Source organism: Fopius arisanus, unplaced genomic scaffold (assembly GCF_000806365.1).
Source record: "Fopius arisanus strain USDA-PBARC FA_bdor unplaced genomic scaffold, ASM80636v1 scaffold00024, whole genome shotgun sequence".
Lineage (NCBI taxonomy): Eukaryota > Metazoa > Arthropoda > Insecta > Hymenoptera > Braconidae > Fopius > Fopius arisanus.
Genome location: NW_011887763.1, coordinates 1,118,845 through 1,133,501, shown reverse-complemented (window position 1 = coordinate 1,133,501; position 14,657 = coordinate 1,118,845). Strand labels below are relative to the sequence as shown.

The 14,657-nt window shown below is 34.6% G+C and overlaps 1 protein-coding gene and 1 long non-coding RNA gene across 30 annotated transcripts in view; one reads left to right on the top strand and one right to left on the bottom strand.

Annotated features, from left to right (window-relative positions):
* LOC105264687 (serine/threonine-protein kinase MARK2) overlaps positions 1-14,657 on the bottom strand; it is a 44,287-nt gene that overhangs the window by 19,946 nt on the left and 9,684 nt on the right. For 4 of the 28 annotated variants that reach the window (XM_011301733.1, XM_011301738.1, XM_011301744.1 and 1 more), the window contains exons 1-3: positions 3,835-5,205; positions 1,941-2,649; positions 1,540-1,819 (exon numbers count right to left, since the gene is read on the bottom strand). In XM_011301733.1, coding sequence (XP_011300035.1) covers positions 1,540-1,819; positions 1,941-2,566 — 906 coding nt within the window. In that variant the 5' untranslated portion in view covers positions 2,567-2,649; positions 3,835-5,205. The other 24 variants (XM_011301739.1, XM_011301732.1, XM_011301751.1 and 21 more) reach the window with 15 other exon arrangements.
* LOC105264689 (uncharacterized) lies at positions 7,999-9,827 on the top strand. 2 transcript variants are annotated; one of them, XR_892009.1, is made up of 3 exons: positions 7,999-8,664; positions 8,767-8,842; positions 9,597-9,827. It is a non-coding gene; the product is annotated as an uncharacterized lncRNA (long non-coding RNA). The 2 variants fall into 2 exon arrangements; XR_892008.1 differs by having other exon boundaries at positions 8,767-9,532.

Genomic DNA, 14,657 nt, shown 5'->3' with positions numbered 1-14,657 from the left:
TATGAAGTATAAACAACTAATGAATTTCCGTGTTCCCCCCATTGATTGGAGAATGTCGCTTGACAACAACACGCCTCGAATCTATCACCTTCTGACAACGTCTCTTCTCACTCGATGCAGATGACAACGCACGCACTTGTTCTTCACGCATCATCGTCACTCATTCACAAACACTGTCATTGACACATGGATAATCTCCACAAAAAAATCATTAGGATATCCTGAATGATAATTCGTCGAGGGTTGATCGAAGGATCAGAGGATCCACCGAAGGAAGAATTATTCTGATGATAATCGTTTGATGATGATCTTTGGAAAATAAGGGAGAGAAAAATGGTGAAACGACTGAAGCACTACTGTCCGATGGGGAAGAAAATACACGGGGGATGAAAAGGAGTTGAATCAATACGTGACGCCACTCCCGTCAGCATGGCAAACTGATGCGCGGAGCAAGTCACCCTTGGATTTCAACATACACCAGGGGTTCTTCCTATTCCCTTTTACCAACCCCATCGGCACGCATGCGTCATGACAATTCACACACCCTTCCTCGCTTTGTATATGAAGGGGTGCATAAAGCCACCCCCCAGGGCATTATACGGATACAACACTCGTCTGTGTGTTTTCCTAGGTATAAATCTTATCGTGTATTGAGGGTATGTGTGTGTTTTGGTGTGTTTGCTCCGTTGAAAAGTTTGAGGGAGGTCAGCTGATTCGGTCCCTCGACCGACAACTCGTTTTACCTCTGTACCCTCGTACATCAGCATACAACAACATACAACGTACATATCCCTGAATCTTTCATTGGTAAATACCAAATAGTCATTGCAATTACGAAAAATTATCGAGTGTTTAATTGTCTTCGATCGCAAAAATACACATTTTATTTTTGCGAATGTTAGACCATGTAATGCGTTTTGTTATTGTTTAATGAGTCATTTTTTTTTTCAAGTTTTTTGTGATTCAGTAGTTGAGTGGTTAACTGGGATAAGGGCATTTTTTCTAGGCCAGTTTTTAGCTGATATCTTGGAATTGAAGGAGGATAGCGATATTTGTGTGCATCCTGGTTTTACGCGGAAAGATAACAGGTACGCTAAAGTGTCTATGAAAATATCACTGTCTCCAGTCGGTTTCAAGGTATTCACTGAAAACTCATCTCGAAAAAATCACCTAACCTGGCTACCAATCCACAACAGAATTTTGTTTAAAAGTCGATAGCCATTTAGTAGTTATTTTTTCATAAATCAATAACTACAAGTAAACGACTAGAAGACCCCCCAAAAATTTTTTATTTCATTGGTCATTTGATATTGAATTGGATTCTCACCCTGTGGAATTTCAAACCAATCAGTCTATCAGTTCATTCAAAGAAAGCCTTTGTCTTTCTTCTCTCATTTTTCATGGATATCTCAACAATGAAATATAATAAAGAGAAATAAATAAAGTAACAGTGACACGTGTTGTGCAGCATGGGAGTGGTGAACCGGTTGTTTGAATTTCTTTAGGAGAATGCATTGATGATTTGACTTTTTAGGATACCTTCTGATGACTGGGTTGTGTGACCTTGGCGATGATGTCAGTGATAGGTCTGGTACCCGGGGTATCACGTGCCTGATGCTGTCGATTATCTCTCTCCGTAACAAGAGGCCTGACACCACGTGACTGCTGAGCCCTGGATACACGCAGTGGCATATCCGTATCCTGACATCTTCTCGTATCGGATGCTGTTCTAGCTAATTTAACTGGCTGTCTCCTAGTGACAATACCAGCAGTACCAGTGGAATTTCTCGTTGGCTCACCCCGTTGCAATGGCATTGCCCTTTTATGACGATATTCACCAATAAAATTAGACGTGTGGCTTTGCATTGACAAGTTGGAAGAATGTAAAATGGACAAAGAAAAACAAAATAATGTAAAATAAAATCGAAATGAAAATTTACCCCTCGGCCTCGTCGTCGGTGACGTTGTTCAACAGGTCCTCGTGTTCCCTATAACGAAGTTGTATTTCCGGTTGTAAATCACAGCTGTCCTGGAGTATCCCAGGGGATTTATTGGCAATAGTGTTCATCTCAATAGCCTTCACCTGTCTCTCGAGTTTATCCAGTACGTCTATACTTTTGTCGTGAGCCCTAGTCTCACCTTTTTGATTTAATATAGCATTGAGGCTTATTGGCATTTTATTGTCAACCTGATCCTCCATTTTCGGTGATGGTATCATCTGCACAATACTCGATTTCTCGAATGCCTTGAATCTACGTGCCAATTCGTCATTTATTATTGTTCGTGACGGTGGCACTGGTGCTGGATGACACTTTATACTTTTTATTGGTATTGATGTTGAATTAGTTTTTTTTTCAACTACACATAATCCACGATCACCCTCCACCAATTCCCACTGCTTGAGACTCTCTAGAGCCGGTGAACCAGCCCTGTTGTTCTCATGCACCTGATTTGCCCTTGGTGATACTGTCAGTAAAGTTCTCCTTATTGGACCAAACGAGTTACGTCCAGCTTGTACATTACCAATACCACGTGATTCCACCACGTGATTATCACGATCGGCCATGACGTGATATTAAAACTGTTGCCTCTTCGCAGTCTTTCCCAGAGTATTCAATCCAATACAATGTTGGTGGTTCACACGCAATTCTGGAGGAAATTAAATATATAATTGATGTATTTTTCCATATTTCTGAGACACTTGTGATGAGGATTTCATAGACAATGCTCACGATCCACCAATCTCAAGGCTCTTCCAGAGTCGATGACAAGCCACGAGAAGCCACGATAAAGCCAGTTTTTATTAAATTTATTCTCATTATTCAGTTTTGTTTTTAATTTGCTCAATGAATTTTATATAAATAAGCGGTTGCTTGACGATTTTCGTGAGGTGCAATTGTTGGTTGGTGATTCAGATAAGTTTTTAAATAATTTTTATACAGTGATAAACCCATGGCACTCCCAGTTAAGCAAGCGAATGATTTCAGCATTTGAGCAAAAACGATGCAATGAATTCTGTGAGTGGTGTGAAATTTCGTGTTGATTATTTAAAGAGGAGTAACAAATAGTATTAAAATTCTAGCGCGATCAATTTCACTGGGAAATTCATCGAAATGATACTCTAAAAATAATCACCATATTTTCACAAACCACTCGATTATTGAATTAAAACGAAAACAATAACTTTAGAATGTACTAGAGTATTGTTCAGCTACACACCAACTGTTAAACTCTTTTTCTAGAGGTACCTCGCGTTATCAACTGATACTGATAAGCGATAGCGATGCCTAATATCTCCCCTACTCGAGTGAAAAATTAAAATCTCGATATAATCTAGTTTGCAGATATTCCTATTGTTGTTGACGTCTCAAGTGCTCAATATTCCCTGCCCATATGATATACAACAAATTGTTTTATTTTTTAATCTTTCTTTTAACAAGCAAACCACACCTCCCTGAACATCCGGTCACGCTGTAGTGATCTATTGCGAGCAGAGGTAGAAATTCGAGACAGTCAGTCTCAGTTTGTTGAACGAAACGAGCAGTACAAAGTGAGAGGGATATATATTGAGGTAAAGTGCAGTAAAGCGAGAGGCGACTTAAGTAGACGGAAGAGATGTGTGAAGAGGCGATGTACAACGTGTGACTCACTATCGAGGATTCACGGTGTTGCATCTGAGAAAAACTCGTTGGTATATGACTCACGATTGAAACTGAAATTTCCAAATGAAACGGAGATTTATGGTGTCCGAAGGATCGTGAACCAGTTTATGATAATTCATCACTTCACTGTGTACTTTCCATTTAACACATCAATTATTATTGCAAATATAACCTTGATGTCACTTCGCTGCTCCAGGAGTTCAATCATTTATCCAATCATACTGGTTCAGGGACAATTATGGAAAATGATGGAGAATTATGGATAATTGTGGATAATTATGCAAAAATTTTCTCTTCAGTCGTTGTGTCTTTCCTCCCATTTGCCTTTAAATAATCACTCAAATATTCCAAATGTAATGAAGAATTAACCGTGATACCGTTGTTTTAAGACACTCACAACTCACTGGCACGTCATACCACCGCTTAGAAAGTCTCTAACCTCCCAGGACAAGAAGTGTGTTTTACAATTCCCAATACGTCGGGACAAAACTCGCTCCAACAGCCCACGCTTCTTCTTCCTCCCGTGTGTGGATTAAAAAATGAAAGTTGAGGACGCTGAGGAAAAGAAGAAATAAATTGTCAAAGGAATCGAATTGATTATGACAACTGTGTACGAGAATCGATGGGCTCGAGGGATCAACGAGTGACGTGGGATCTAAACTGACACCAAGCCAGAGATATTTAACATCATTTTATTTTTTTTTTCTTTTTTTGGGGGATTTAATGACCTATGCCGCTTGCCCCTACTGTCAACTCCAAGGATACCATTAGTGGGAGAAGGAAGAACGGATGCTTCACGGAAGAGTGACCGGTCACGGGTCTTCACAAGCTCCTCTTTTATTTATTTATAAATTCCCTGGTGTAAAAATGGAGCACAACACCTGGAGCAGAAACACTCGAAACATTTCACTCCGTCTACGATCGAAACGAAAAAAAAAACTCTCGACTGACAATTAAATAATCGATAAAAGTAATTAATTAGTGAATTGTCATGTCCTCCATGTGATTTCAATGCGTGCACTTGTGTGAAAATTCTTTCGCTTCCGTTTGTACATTTTTCGTTGTTATGCAATTGGATAATTGGTAAAAGCCCGATTCACCCACGTGATAACCGGTTGAATTTTCTTCTGGGTAAAACACTTGTGATTGAGGTATCGATCAGGTGAAATGGGGAAACGAGGAAATGGGAAAATGGGAAAATTGAGATGTGTTGAGGGACGTGGGGGAGTCGATGACACTTGGATTGACTTGGATACTGATTTGTAGTGGTTTTGGGGTAGGCAGGGCTTTTTTTTTCACGTTTGAGTCGTGTGGGTCAACAAGACGTTGGACGAGTCGAGTGTAAAGTCGAGATATGTGAATCGACGCGGTGGATGAGTGGGACAACACGAGAAATCGAGGGGAATAACCGTCAGGTGGCGGTAATGTCGGTTAGAGATCGGTTTTCATTGGGTTTTTCTTGACTTCGGAATACGGCCGTTGCACCTGCCCCTCGTACTAAAAATTCTTCTCAGTATATATGTACTAACCGCAAGAAAATTAATATTCACCATCATAGTTTCTAAAACCCATGTATAATAATAAAATATTAAATATACACTATATTAACATATAATATTATTATTACTATATTATTATTATATTGTTATGGTTGTTATCATTATTATAATATAATATAATATAATATAATATAATATAATATATATATATAATGTCAAAAGTTTAATTTATTTATTGATCTATGAATAGATCAATAAATTATTATTAAAATTCTTTTTACGTTTCGGCCCGTCAATTCGGTTTTTAATTACGAAAGATTCGGAAATATCTGACTGTTCTTACAATTATTCGGATATGGAATGTCTCAAGTTGTCACTTGAATGTTGATACAATCCATTTTAATGAAAAATATTTGTGAGAAAATAGGACATATAGATAGATAAATAACAGTAACATAGAACGCGGGGAAAATTTTCCATTGGGTGATTCGCGTCTTATCGATTCTGATCGAAACACATCGATCCTCTTTGAATTAAAATAACTACAGAAATCCGCAGACAGATGTTATCAAAATAAATTGTCCACTCTGTATAGAGGGCTTGGTATTGAAATACAGCGATGGATTTCCACCGATTCAGGATTTCTCGGAAGTTTGAAGTAAGGTGTTTTGTCAGATAAGGCGAAATAATGATGATAAATTGTTAAATTCGTAGGAAAAGTGTTGAAATATGCTGTATCATGGGGAATTTTTGCAAATCTAAATATCAGTCTCATTTTAAAAAAATGAATATTGTAGCCTTTGATTATAAAAATTTCTCCGGTTTTTTGTGGATCCAAAAAATGAGGGCCTATCTATAAAAATTAATCAATAAAAATGTGATAAATCAAATGTGTTTGGACTATTTGATGATGATGACTAATTGATTTTTTCATAATTAAAAAATCAATTTTAGTTCAATTTTTTCAATTCAATCATTATTCAATTTTTAAACAAATAATTCGGTAGGCAGTAATTTAGTTAAATAGTCCCTGGGAAATTTTCAATTGGTAAATAACTAACGAAGCGCTTGGAAAAATGAAATAAAAAAACTTGGACATGAATATGAACTCAGAACATATCCGCACGTGGAAGAGCCGTTAGTTCCTCGGCTCATTATAGCCTGAGAACAAAGAGAATAATTAAAAGAAAGACGACTGTCTAACAATTCCCACAACTCCTGCTCTACATATTTAACCAAGTATTTTTTTTTTTGTAATTGTATTATCACTGGGATTGCAACGTCAATGGAGAATTATTCTCGAAAAGAATTTTCAATGGAGAATTATTCTCGAAAAGGCCCACGATACGTTGGTACGGTGGAATTTTCCATTCATTGAAGGAAAAAGCTGAAGCTTCAAACGGCGAGATAGCAATTTCTGTCATCTCATCGGTATAAACTCGATGGCATGTGTGGATTTTATTTTATTTTTAGGCTTTTATCATTGACTATATATGAACTTTATAAAGTGCTTTAGCAGACAGGTGTATTATCCCACAGTTGATACTCCCCGACAATTTAACATGTGGTGAAACTAAAATAGTTCAACACGATAACTACACACCATTCTATCTATTCTTGAAAATTATTTGCACGAGTATTCAGACTCTTAACAAATTATATCTGAAAATTCCAGTGAGATACTTGTATAATTATATATAATAATTTATACGTCTATATAATATACATTATATATAAAAAAGTTATATAATTGATACTGTTCATTCCACAAATTGTTAATTTTTTTCAGTGATCCGTAATTATAAAATTTATTGGATGAATTAAAATAATAATAATTAAAATAATCAAAAATCCCAATTTTTGGGTGGGAATTTTTAATCTGAAAATTTGATTTTCAAAATAAAGAGACATGGTTGCGTGGCGTTTCAGCCCAAGTCTAATTATGATCAGCACAACAAAGACGTGGACACAGGTGTCCTGTCCAAGAGCTGGAGATAACAGAAAATAGTTGAAATCGAACGAATCAAACATAAAAATTCAAGGTTCCCGCGTCGATGAGTCATCATGGCATCCTGATCGACTGCATTTAATTTTTAAATGTCCAGTAAGATAAGAATTTTCATGAAAGTGAGAAAAGTTGATGAAAATTCATGTTTTAGATAGACCGAAATTCCAATTTTGCAATTTGTTATAATTTTACAATTACATTTACATTCACTTTTTTACTTCTTTCGATTATTGTTATTGTTTAATTTTGCCTCATTTTTGTGGTTATTCGGTTTTCTTTTGTCCGAAACTTTCCTCATTTCCGAGAATTTTCATGGAATTATTTAAATAAACCGAAACTTTCATTCGGACGTAAAGTGAGTGAAAAGTTTTATGAATAGATGGAACCATTCGTCAGCTTTCTCCAGTACGCACAATGGTAGATAAAAAAAATCGAAAAAAAAAGAAAAAAAAATCAGGAAACTCGTTAAACGGTAATGACAGTCATTACGCAAAGTGGAAGCGACTAAATAGGGAAATCCCCATCTGGATGAACACGTTTTATGAAAAAAAACCGCAATGATGGATTTGTTATCAGTGGTTTGGCACTTGACAATGAATTAAGAAATATTTTCTCTGGCCCATGGAATTGAGTCACCAAATGGTTTTCCACTTATGTACATTGCGATCGATCTAGTAGCTCATTGATCATATCGATCATATTGATACCCGATAAAAATCAATCCACTAAATCGTCGCACGATGAATCAACCGAAAAGACTCATCATGTTCTGATAGCAACGAATATAAATACCAACTACAATATCTAGCGGTTGTCAAGAATGCCTCAAGGATACTTGTCCACGCAAACTGTAACAAATCATACAATTGAACAATGTTAACTGGTCAGGCATGTCTTCTTTCTCATTATCAAACAAACCGGAAATATATTATCGTTGAGGAGTAGGCGAAGTCACAAAAGGTGCGGCACTCATACCCAGTCCGTCTCAAGGAGTTGCGGTTCATTTATCATGAAGTATTAAACAATAATTGATTATTTATAGACAAAGAAACTGGTGAGACATAAGAATTTAAATATTGTGAACACCTCGAGTTTCTGGAGAATCAATTTTTTATCAGTGAATCAATTTTTTAAAATTTATATGATTTTATTATTGAGTGGATAATATTCGCAAAATTCTGGAGTTTCGGGGGATTGTTTATAATTTTATAATGGCGTTGAAATCCATGACCCTGGAATTACCACAACAAGTTCTTTGTTTTTTTTTTAACGACGCGAAACCAGAACTCTTCGTCATAGATGATATGACTAAAAATGACTGGTTTTGTTCGAATCCCTACAGCGAATAAAAAAACTCGATAAAAGAGAATCAAAGAGATCTCTAATGGAAAATTAAATAGACCTTGACTGAATTTTGCCGAGCAATGGAAAAAAGAAAACTATGAAGAAATCGAAAGAGAGGAATAAAAAGTGAAACCTGCACTTGTACGAGAAGGTATCGGTAAAATGTATAGCAAGTCGTGGTTGTAACCTGTTCGCTTTGAAATTATGTACTGTCCTTTGTCTTCAATACTTAATGGACCTTTGTATGTTGTAGGCTGCCAACAATTCTCAACATTAGCTTGAGGTATCTCAATACCACAGTGAAAGGGAGAGTCAGTGCCAGTGAAAATGTAAAGATTGTGTCTAACCATTGCATGTTACCCGATGGAATATTTTATTGTAATTTACCGGCTTTTCCATCTCGTTTTTTCTATCTAAAATCGATGTAGATGATAATCATATTGATAATAATTTTTTCCTTCATCTTCAACCGATTTCACTTTAAAATCTCTTTGATAAAATCTAAAAATGTCAATAAATGAAGAAAAAGGTTTATAAATTGTATAAAAAATAAGAAAGAGAAGGGGCTCAACATAAAGTTGAAAATTTTACTATAATAATCTAGTATAAACTCGAGGAAAAATAGAAATCGAAAGTAAATAAAAAAATAATTTGTTCAGCAAATGGAAAACCGGAATTGCAATGGATCCATTCGGAAGTTAAAACACAGATAAAGTATAAAGTAACATTGACATGTGTTCGACTGCTAGGAGTGGCCAACTCGTTATTTCTAAATGCGAATGATATTTATTTATCATTTGATAGTCAAATCGCCTCAATTTGCGGTTTGAAAGCGCTATTGCAATTCTTGCAATGAGATACTCTGTAATACTTGTGGCTTCAATGTGCATTGAACACAGTCAATTGATATTGAGATTTAGATGTCCATTGGAAGTTATCGACTGCAACGATTCGTTTAATGTATGTCTCTGAATGTTCGCGCAGGCATATGAAATATCATTTGTTCAGCGAGACTATCGGTAATTGAGACAAGTCAACCGTTGGAGTAAAATATTGTAATGATATTCCATGTTTTCATTCTAGGTCAAAGAAGTATCTATATCCTGTGGAAATTACTAAGGAATAAATTGCGTTGGAGCGCGTATCAGTGATGAATGGACGGGAAAATAGAATTAATCGAAATTACTCGATCAGAATTGAGAGAAAATTTTATCGCCATTTTCAAAGTTTTTATTATTCATTGCTCACGTTAATTCTTTAAGCCCCGGGTGAAAAAAAAATTGTAATCGGAATGTTTTTTCCAAATTTTCAAAACATGACTCCAAAATTTTTGAAAATTTTTTTTTTGAAACAAAAAAAATCGGGAAGCTAAACAATTTTATTTTTGGGAAATGTTTTGAAAAATTTCTCAAAAATTGGTTGAGGAAATTTTTTAAAAATAATTTTCTATAAATTTTTACGAATATTGTTTTTGGATTTTTTTTGTTTCATAAAAAAAATTTCTGAAAAGTTTTCCCGAAATTTCTCGAAAATTTGGAAAAAAATATTTGGATTACTATTTCTTTTACCGGGAGCAATTTAGAATAATTATTATTATTATATTATTATTATAGTTAGGAATTAGTTCCAATGAATCATAAATTCCTCTTTGGGATTGGGAATTTATTGTGAAAAAATTCGAGTTTGAAAATTTCACAAAATTTCAGAAAATTTCAGAATTTTTTGTCTAATGTAAATAGAAGATAGTGTTAATTACGGATCGAGTGCGATATCTTTGATGGAAATGTCTAGAGGTCTTCAGCTATAGCTGATAAAGTTTCCGATAAAGGTCTCGTGACAGTGTAATTTGAAATCGCTCGTGCTACCGATAATTTCTTAATATTACGAGATTACCCGAGAGGATCGTGCGATAATATTTCCTCCCTGCGCATTTCGCTGTTAACAAATGGAATCTCTATCCCAATTTTTTCCAGGAAAATTCCAACAAAATTCATAACACTTTTAATATTTTCCATTATACGACATTGAAGTCGATGTCGAATAAAAATTATTACTAATCTTCTCAGTTACTTTGAAGATTGAAAAATATTTATATTGATTAATTAATTATTACAATTGAGTGACGATAACTTATCGTGATTTTCGTTATGTTTTCTCAAATCGAAATGATTCTCTGTTAATGTAAATTTCGAAGTCATTTGGGAATTGATAAAGAGGTCACTTATCGATCTTGTCACAATCATCGTGACCTGTTGCCTCCACAATTTCTCCAATATTCTATTTTTAGCGGTAATTTTCCAACCGATGTAACGTAACTGCAAAGTTGCGTAATATTCATTACTCAAATTCATCAATAAATGATACAAAAAATATTGACAAAATGATAACTTCGTTCAACGTACACAAAATTATTGATTCGCCGGGTCAAAATATTATTTCCTGTGAACGATCAATTGGAAATTTTTCCCTCTCCCAGAATCAATACTAAAAAACGAAATGCCATTAATTGATAAAGAGAAATCATTTCAATAGACGACAGAACTTCGAGATTGGATTATCAAAAATTTTATCACGCGGTGATAATCACCTCGACCGTCAGTGTAATGAAAAAATATGATATTTATTATAAATATTTGCAGAAAAGTGCCACTGGCATAATATGACTGAAACCAGAAACTCATTCATCATTATCAGTTATACGACTTCGAAGCCGTTTCAATTACTTTCATCATCTCGGAAGTTAGAGGTCATCATCGGGCACTCTAGAATAATTATGAATTTCCGTAACAAATCTTCCATTCGACCATTACCAGATAAAAAATAAGTGAAAGAAGTCATTGCAAAAGTCTTCAATAATCATGTGACTGCGTCAAGAGTTCCAATTTGACTCACTAAGTCATTCCATAATTTAAAAATTGTTATAAATATAAATTAGACTATGAAGTCATTCTTCCATTCAAATCTTTGTGTTAAATACATTATCTACTATTTTTAAATCATCTGCACATATATGTATTTTCCATATCCATTTCCTTATGAATTTTTTCTCTTCAATTGTTTAAAAAATTCAATGGATGGAAATTGTGAGAGTATTTGCATTAAAATAGAAATGATCAATAAAATAATTGAATGAGGACTCAAAAAAAAATCAGTAATAAGAATGAATAATTTGCACAGAAAAAAAAAGATATTGCATTCCTAATTAATGGGCAATGGCATAATCATAAAAACTCAAGGATAAACTCTTTCCCCATTTACTTTTAATGACTATGTAATCACGACCTAAAGTACCATCTGCATTTCACTATTCATCAACGTTTTTCCATCGAAATATCATCAGAATATGCGTATGTCACTAGATAATTCTCGCTGGTGACTAATTTCCGAGGGCAACGGAAATCCGACATAAAGAGATTCCAATTCCCTCTTTTTATAAAAAAAAAACCAAATAATACCCAAAGAGCCCTTCATTTTCGTTTGATTAGTCTCAGAAGGACCGACCGCCATTCTGAGAATTAAAATGGCGAAAAAACCATATAATTTCAATTTAATCACTTAATAAGAAAGAATAAATATAATAAATAATTATGGTCAGTAAATTCCAGACATTTCTCGCAATTCATTGATGGAATAAAAGAATAAATATAATAAATAATTATCATCAGCCAATTCCAGATATTTCTCTCAATTAATTAATGAATTGAAATATTTAGATCATAATTATTTACAATATATTCATCACCGGAGGAAATCCTGTGTAAAACGAGACTAGATATGATTCATCGACCGAATGTGACTAACAATCATCTCCAGAACTGAACAAAGTGCCTTACCTGCGGTGTTTTATTATATTTTCTCCTAGCACAAGTGTTTCCCCGAACAGTTGAATATTGGGCTGACGGTGCTGGCGGTGGCTGTGATCTTCTCACAGTGGCATTACTCGGATTAACTGCTGTCCTCGTGTTAATTGTTTTAACTTTATCCCCGTTAATTGATGGTATTGTCGTGGTAGTTGTCGTGGTTGTATGAGTACTGGTGGACGTTATTGATGCTGGATAAACAGACGGTGTGTCCCGATGGCTCTTTGTCCTCCGTAACAATCTTCTCACTGTATTTTTAACAGTTGCAGCAATATGGGTGCCACCGCCATTTCCACGCTCATTACCACCCTCATTAGTCGATTTGTAATCAACTTTTTTTACGTGATTGGCCACTGGAGCAACTCGATGACCACCTGACTCCATCACATACATTTTTATTCCTTTTTCTGTTGTATTATTTTTTTTTCTTTTAATTTTTTACACGAACTGCTTTCAGTCTCAATCAGTCTTAATCATGGAAGACACATTGGAACACTTTTGGGGCTTTTCTCTCTAGGGCACTTGGTGCTAGTGCAAATAATTGTATTCACTGGCGTGTGTTATTCAACATTGGTTCGATAAAAGCCTAGGGTTTAAACGGGAATTGCGTTAGCCCGGAAAGGTCACGTTGGACAGGTAACAACCGTCGAATCCAATACGAATGCTTCGAGGCTACCTCCAACCATGACGTAATTCTACAGTCATCGGACAAAGATGTCTTCTGAACTTCGAGGAATAAAATAAACCTCTCTAGTCCTTTATCCAGGAATTGTCTAAATCTTGAGTTATAAATTCTTGGAAAGTTACAAGAGAAATTTCGTGGAAAAATATTGATAGTTTTTCATTTCGATCAGTTCATCTGCTAATTTATTGAATTTTATCATAATTCCTTATTTAATGGGAATTTTTTAAAATTTCAATCACGTCACTACATTTTTTTATTTCAGAGGAATTTCATTTGTGATAATAAAGTAAAATCATCCTAATGACATTAATGATATTAATGTCATTAATGACATTAATGACATTAATGTCATTAATGTCATTAATGTCATCGATAACGTTAATGACATTGTGATTGAATTGTTGATAAATTTATAGGTAACAGACATGAGTGAATTTTGATTACTGGAAAAGGCGAAAACCAATTGAAATATTATCGCAATTTATTCCACAGACTTTCCACAATTTATTAACTCAATTCAAGACTTGGATAATACTCTGAATATTCGTTGTTGATTAGTGTGCAAGTTATATCGGATTCATCCAATTTTCGAGTCTTTGCTTTTCAGCTCGTGATTTTAATGAGTTCTGAGGTTTCTTGAGAGACTTCGAGGATTTGATCGACAATATTTTCGTTTACTACAAGGGTAAACAGTTTTAATGACTGAACACACGAAGTGTCACTGAAACTTGATTACAGTGGAGTCGGAATATTTTCTCCAGGTGAATAAATGATTCTATGGGTTTTTCAATTGAATACAAGAATAGAGAATTGTCAGTTGGTTTGAATAATTTAAATATTTGTAAATTGAATAATTTAATGTTGAGTGGGATTCGCTTGATGATTCTTGAGGCATCGAGGTCGTTGTAAATTTTTGAGACGGATTGAATATTAAATGCTAGAAGTATTTCATGATGTAAAATTATTAATTATTATTAATTCTCGAATGGTTCGAGCGGAGGAATTATTCTTCTTTTTAATAAAACATTGCACGATAAATTGGTTGCGAATTAAAGCATGCGACCTGCCATTTTTGCGTCACTATAAACTCGCAGCTGTGGAAAATAATTGAATTGAGAAAAATAATTCGTCATTTGAATATCTGGGGAATGGAGGCGTATTACATTTCATATTTGTTGGTTCATATGAATATGCAAATTGATGTTTTTCCAGTGGCAATCAGTACAGCATTATAATTACAGAAAATTTTTTAAATCCACAGCTGAAGTATTAATTACGCATTTATCTCGATGTCACATGATCTCTTGATAATTTTTCTTGGAGTCACTAATTAAGGAGATAATTTGATAATCAAGGTTGTCCCATTGAACAACAATTGAGTGTATTGCGAGAAGTGGGAGGATAAATCTTGAAAACTCTCGAGGTGATTAAATTCTGACGTTTATGACCTCTTGACATGCCAATGATGAAAATTTCGAATAAAAATTTTCTCCATTCAGAAGTGAAAATAATCATTGGAAATGTACCAACTACTGTAAACAATCCCTCAAGGTCTCAAAACATTAATATATTCATGCGAAAACATTCCACGAATAAATG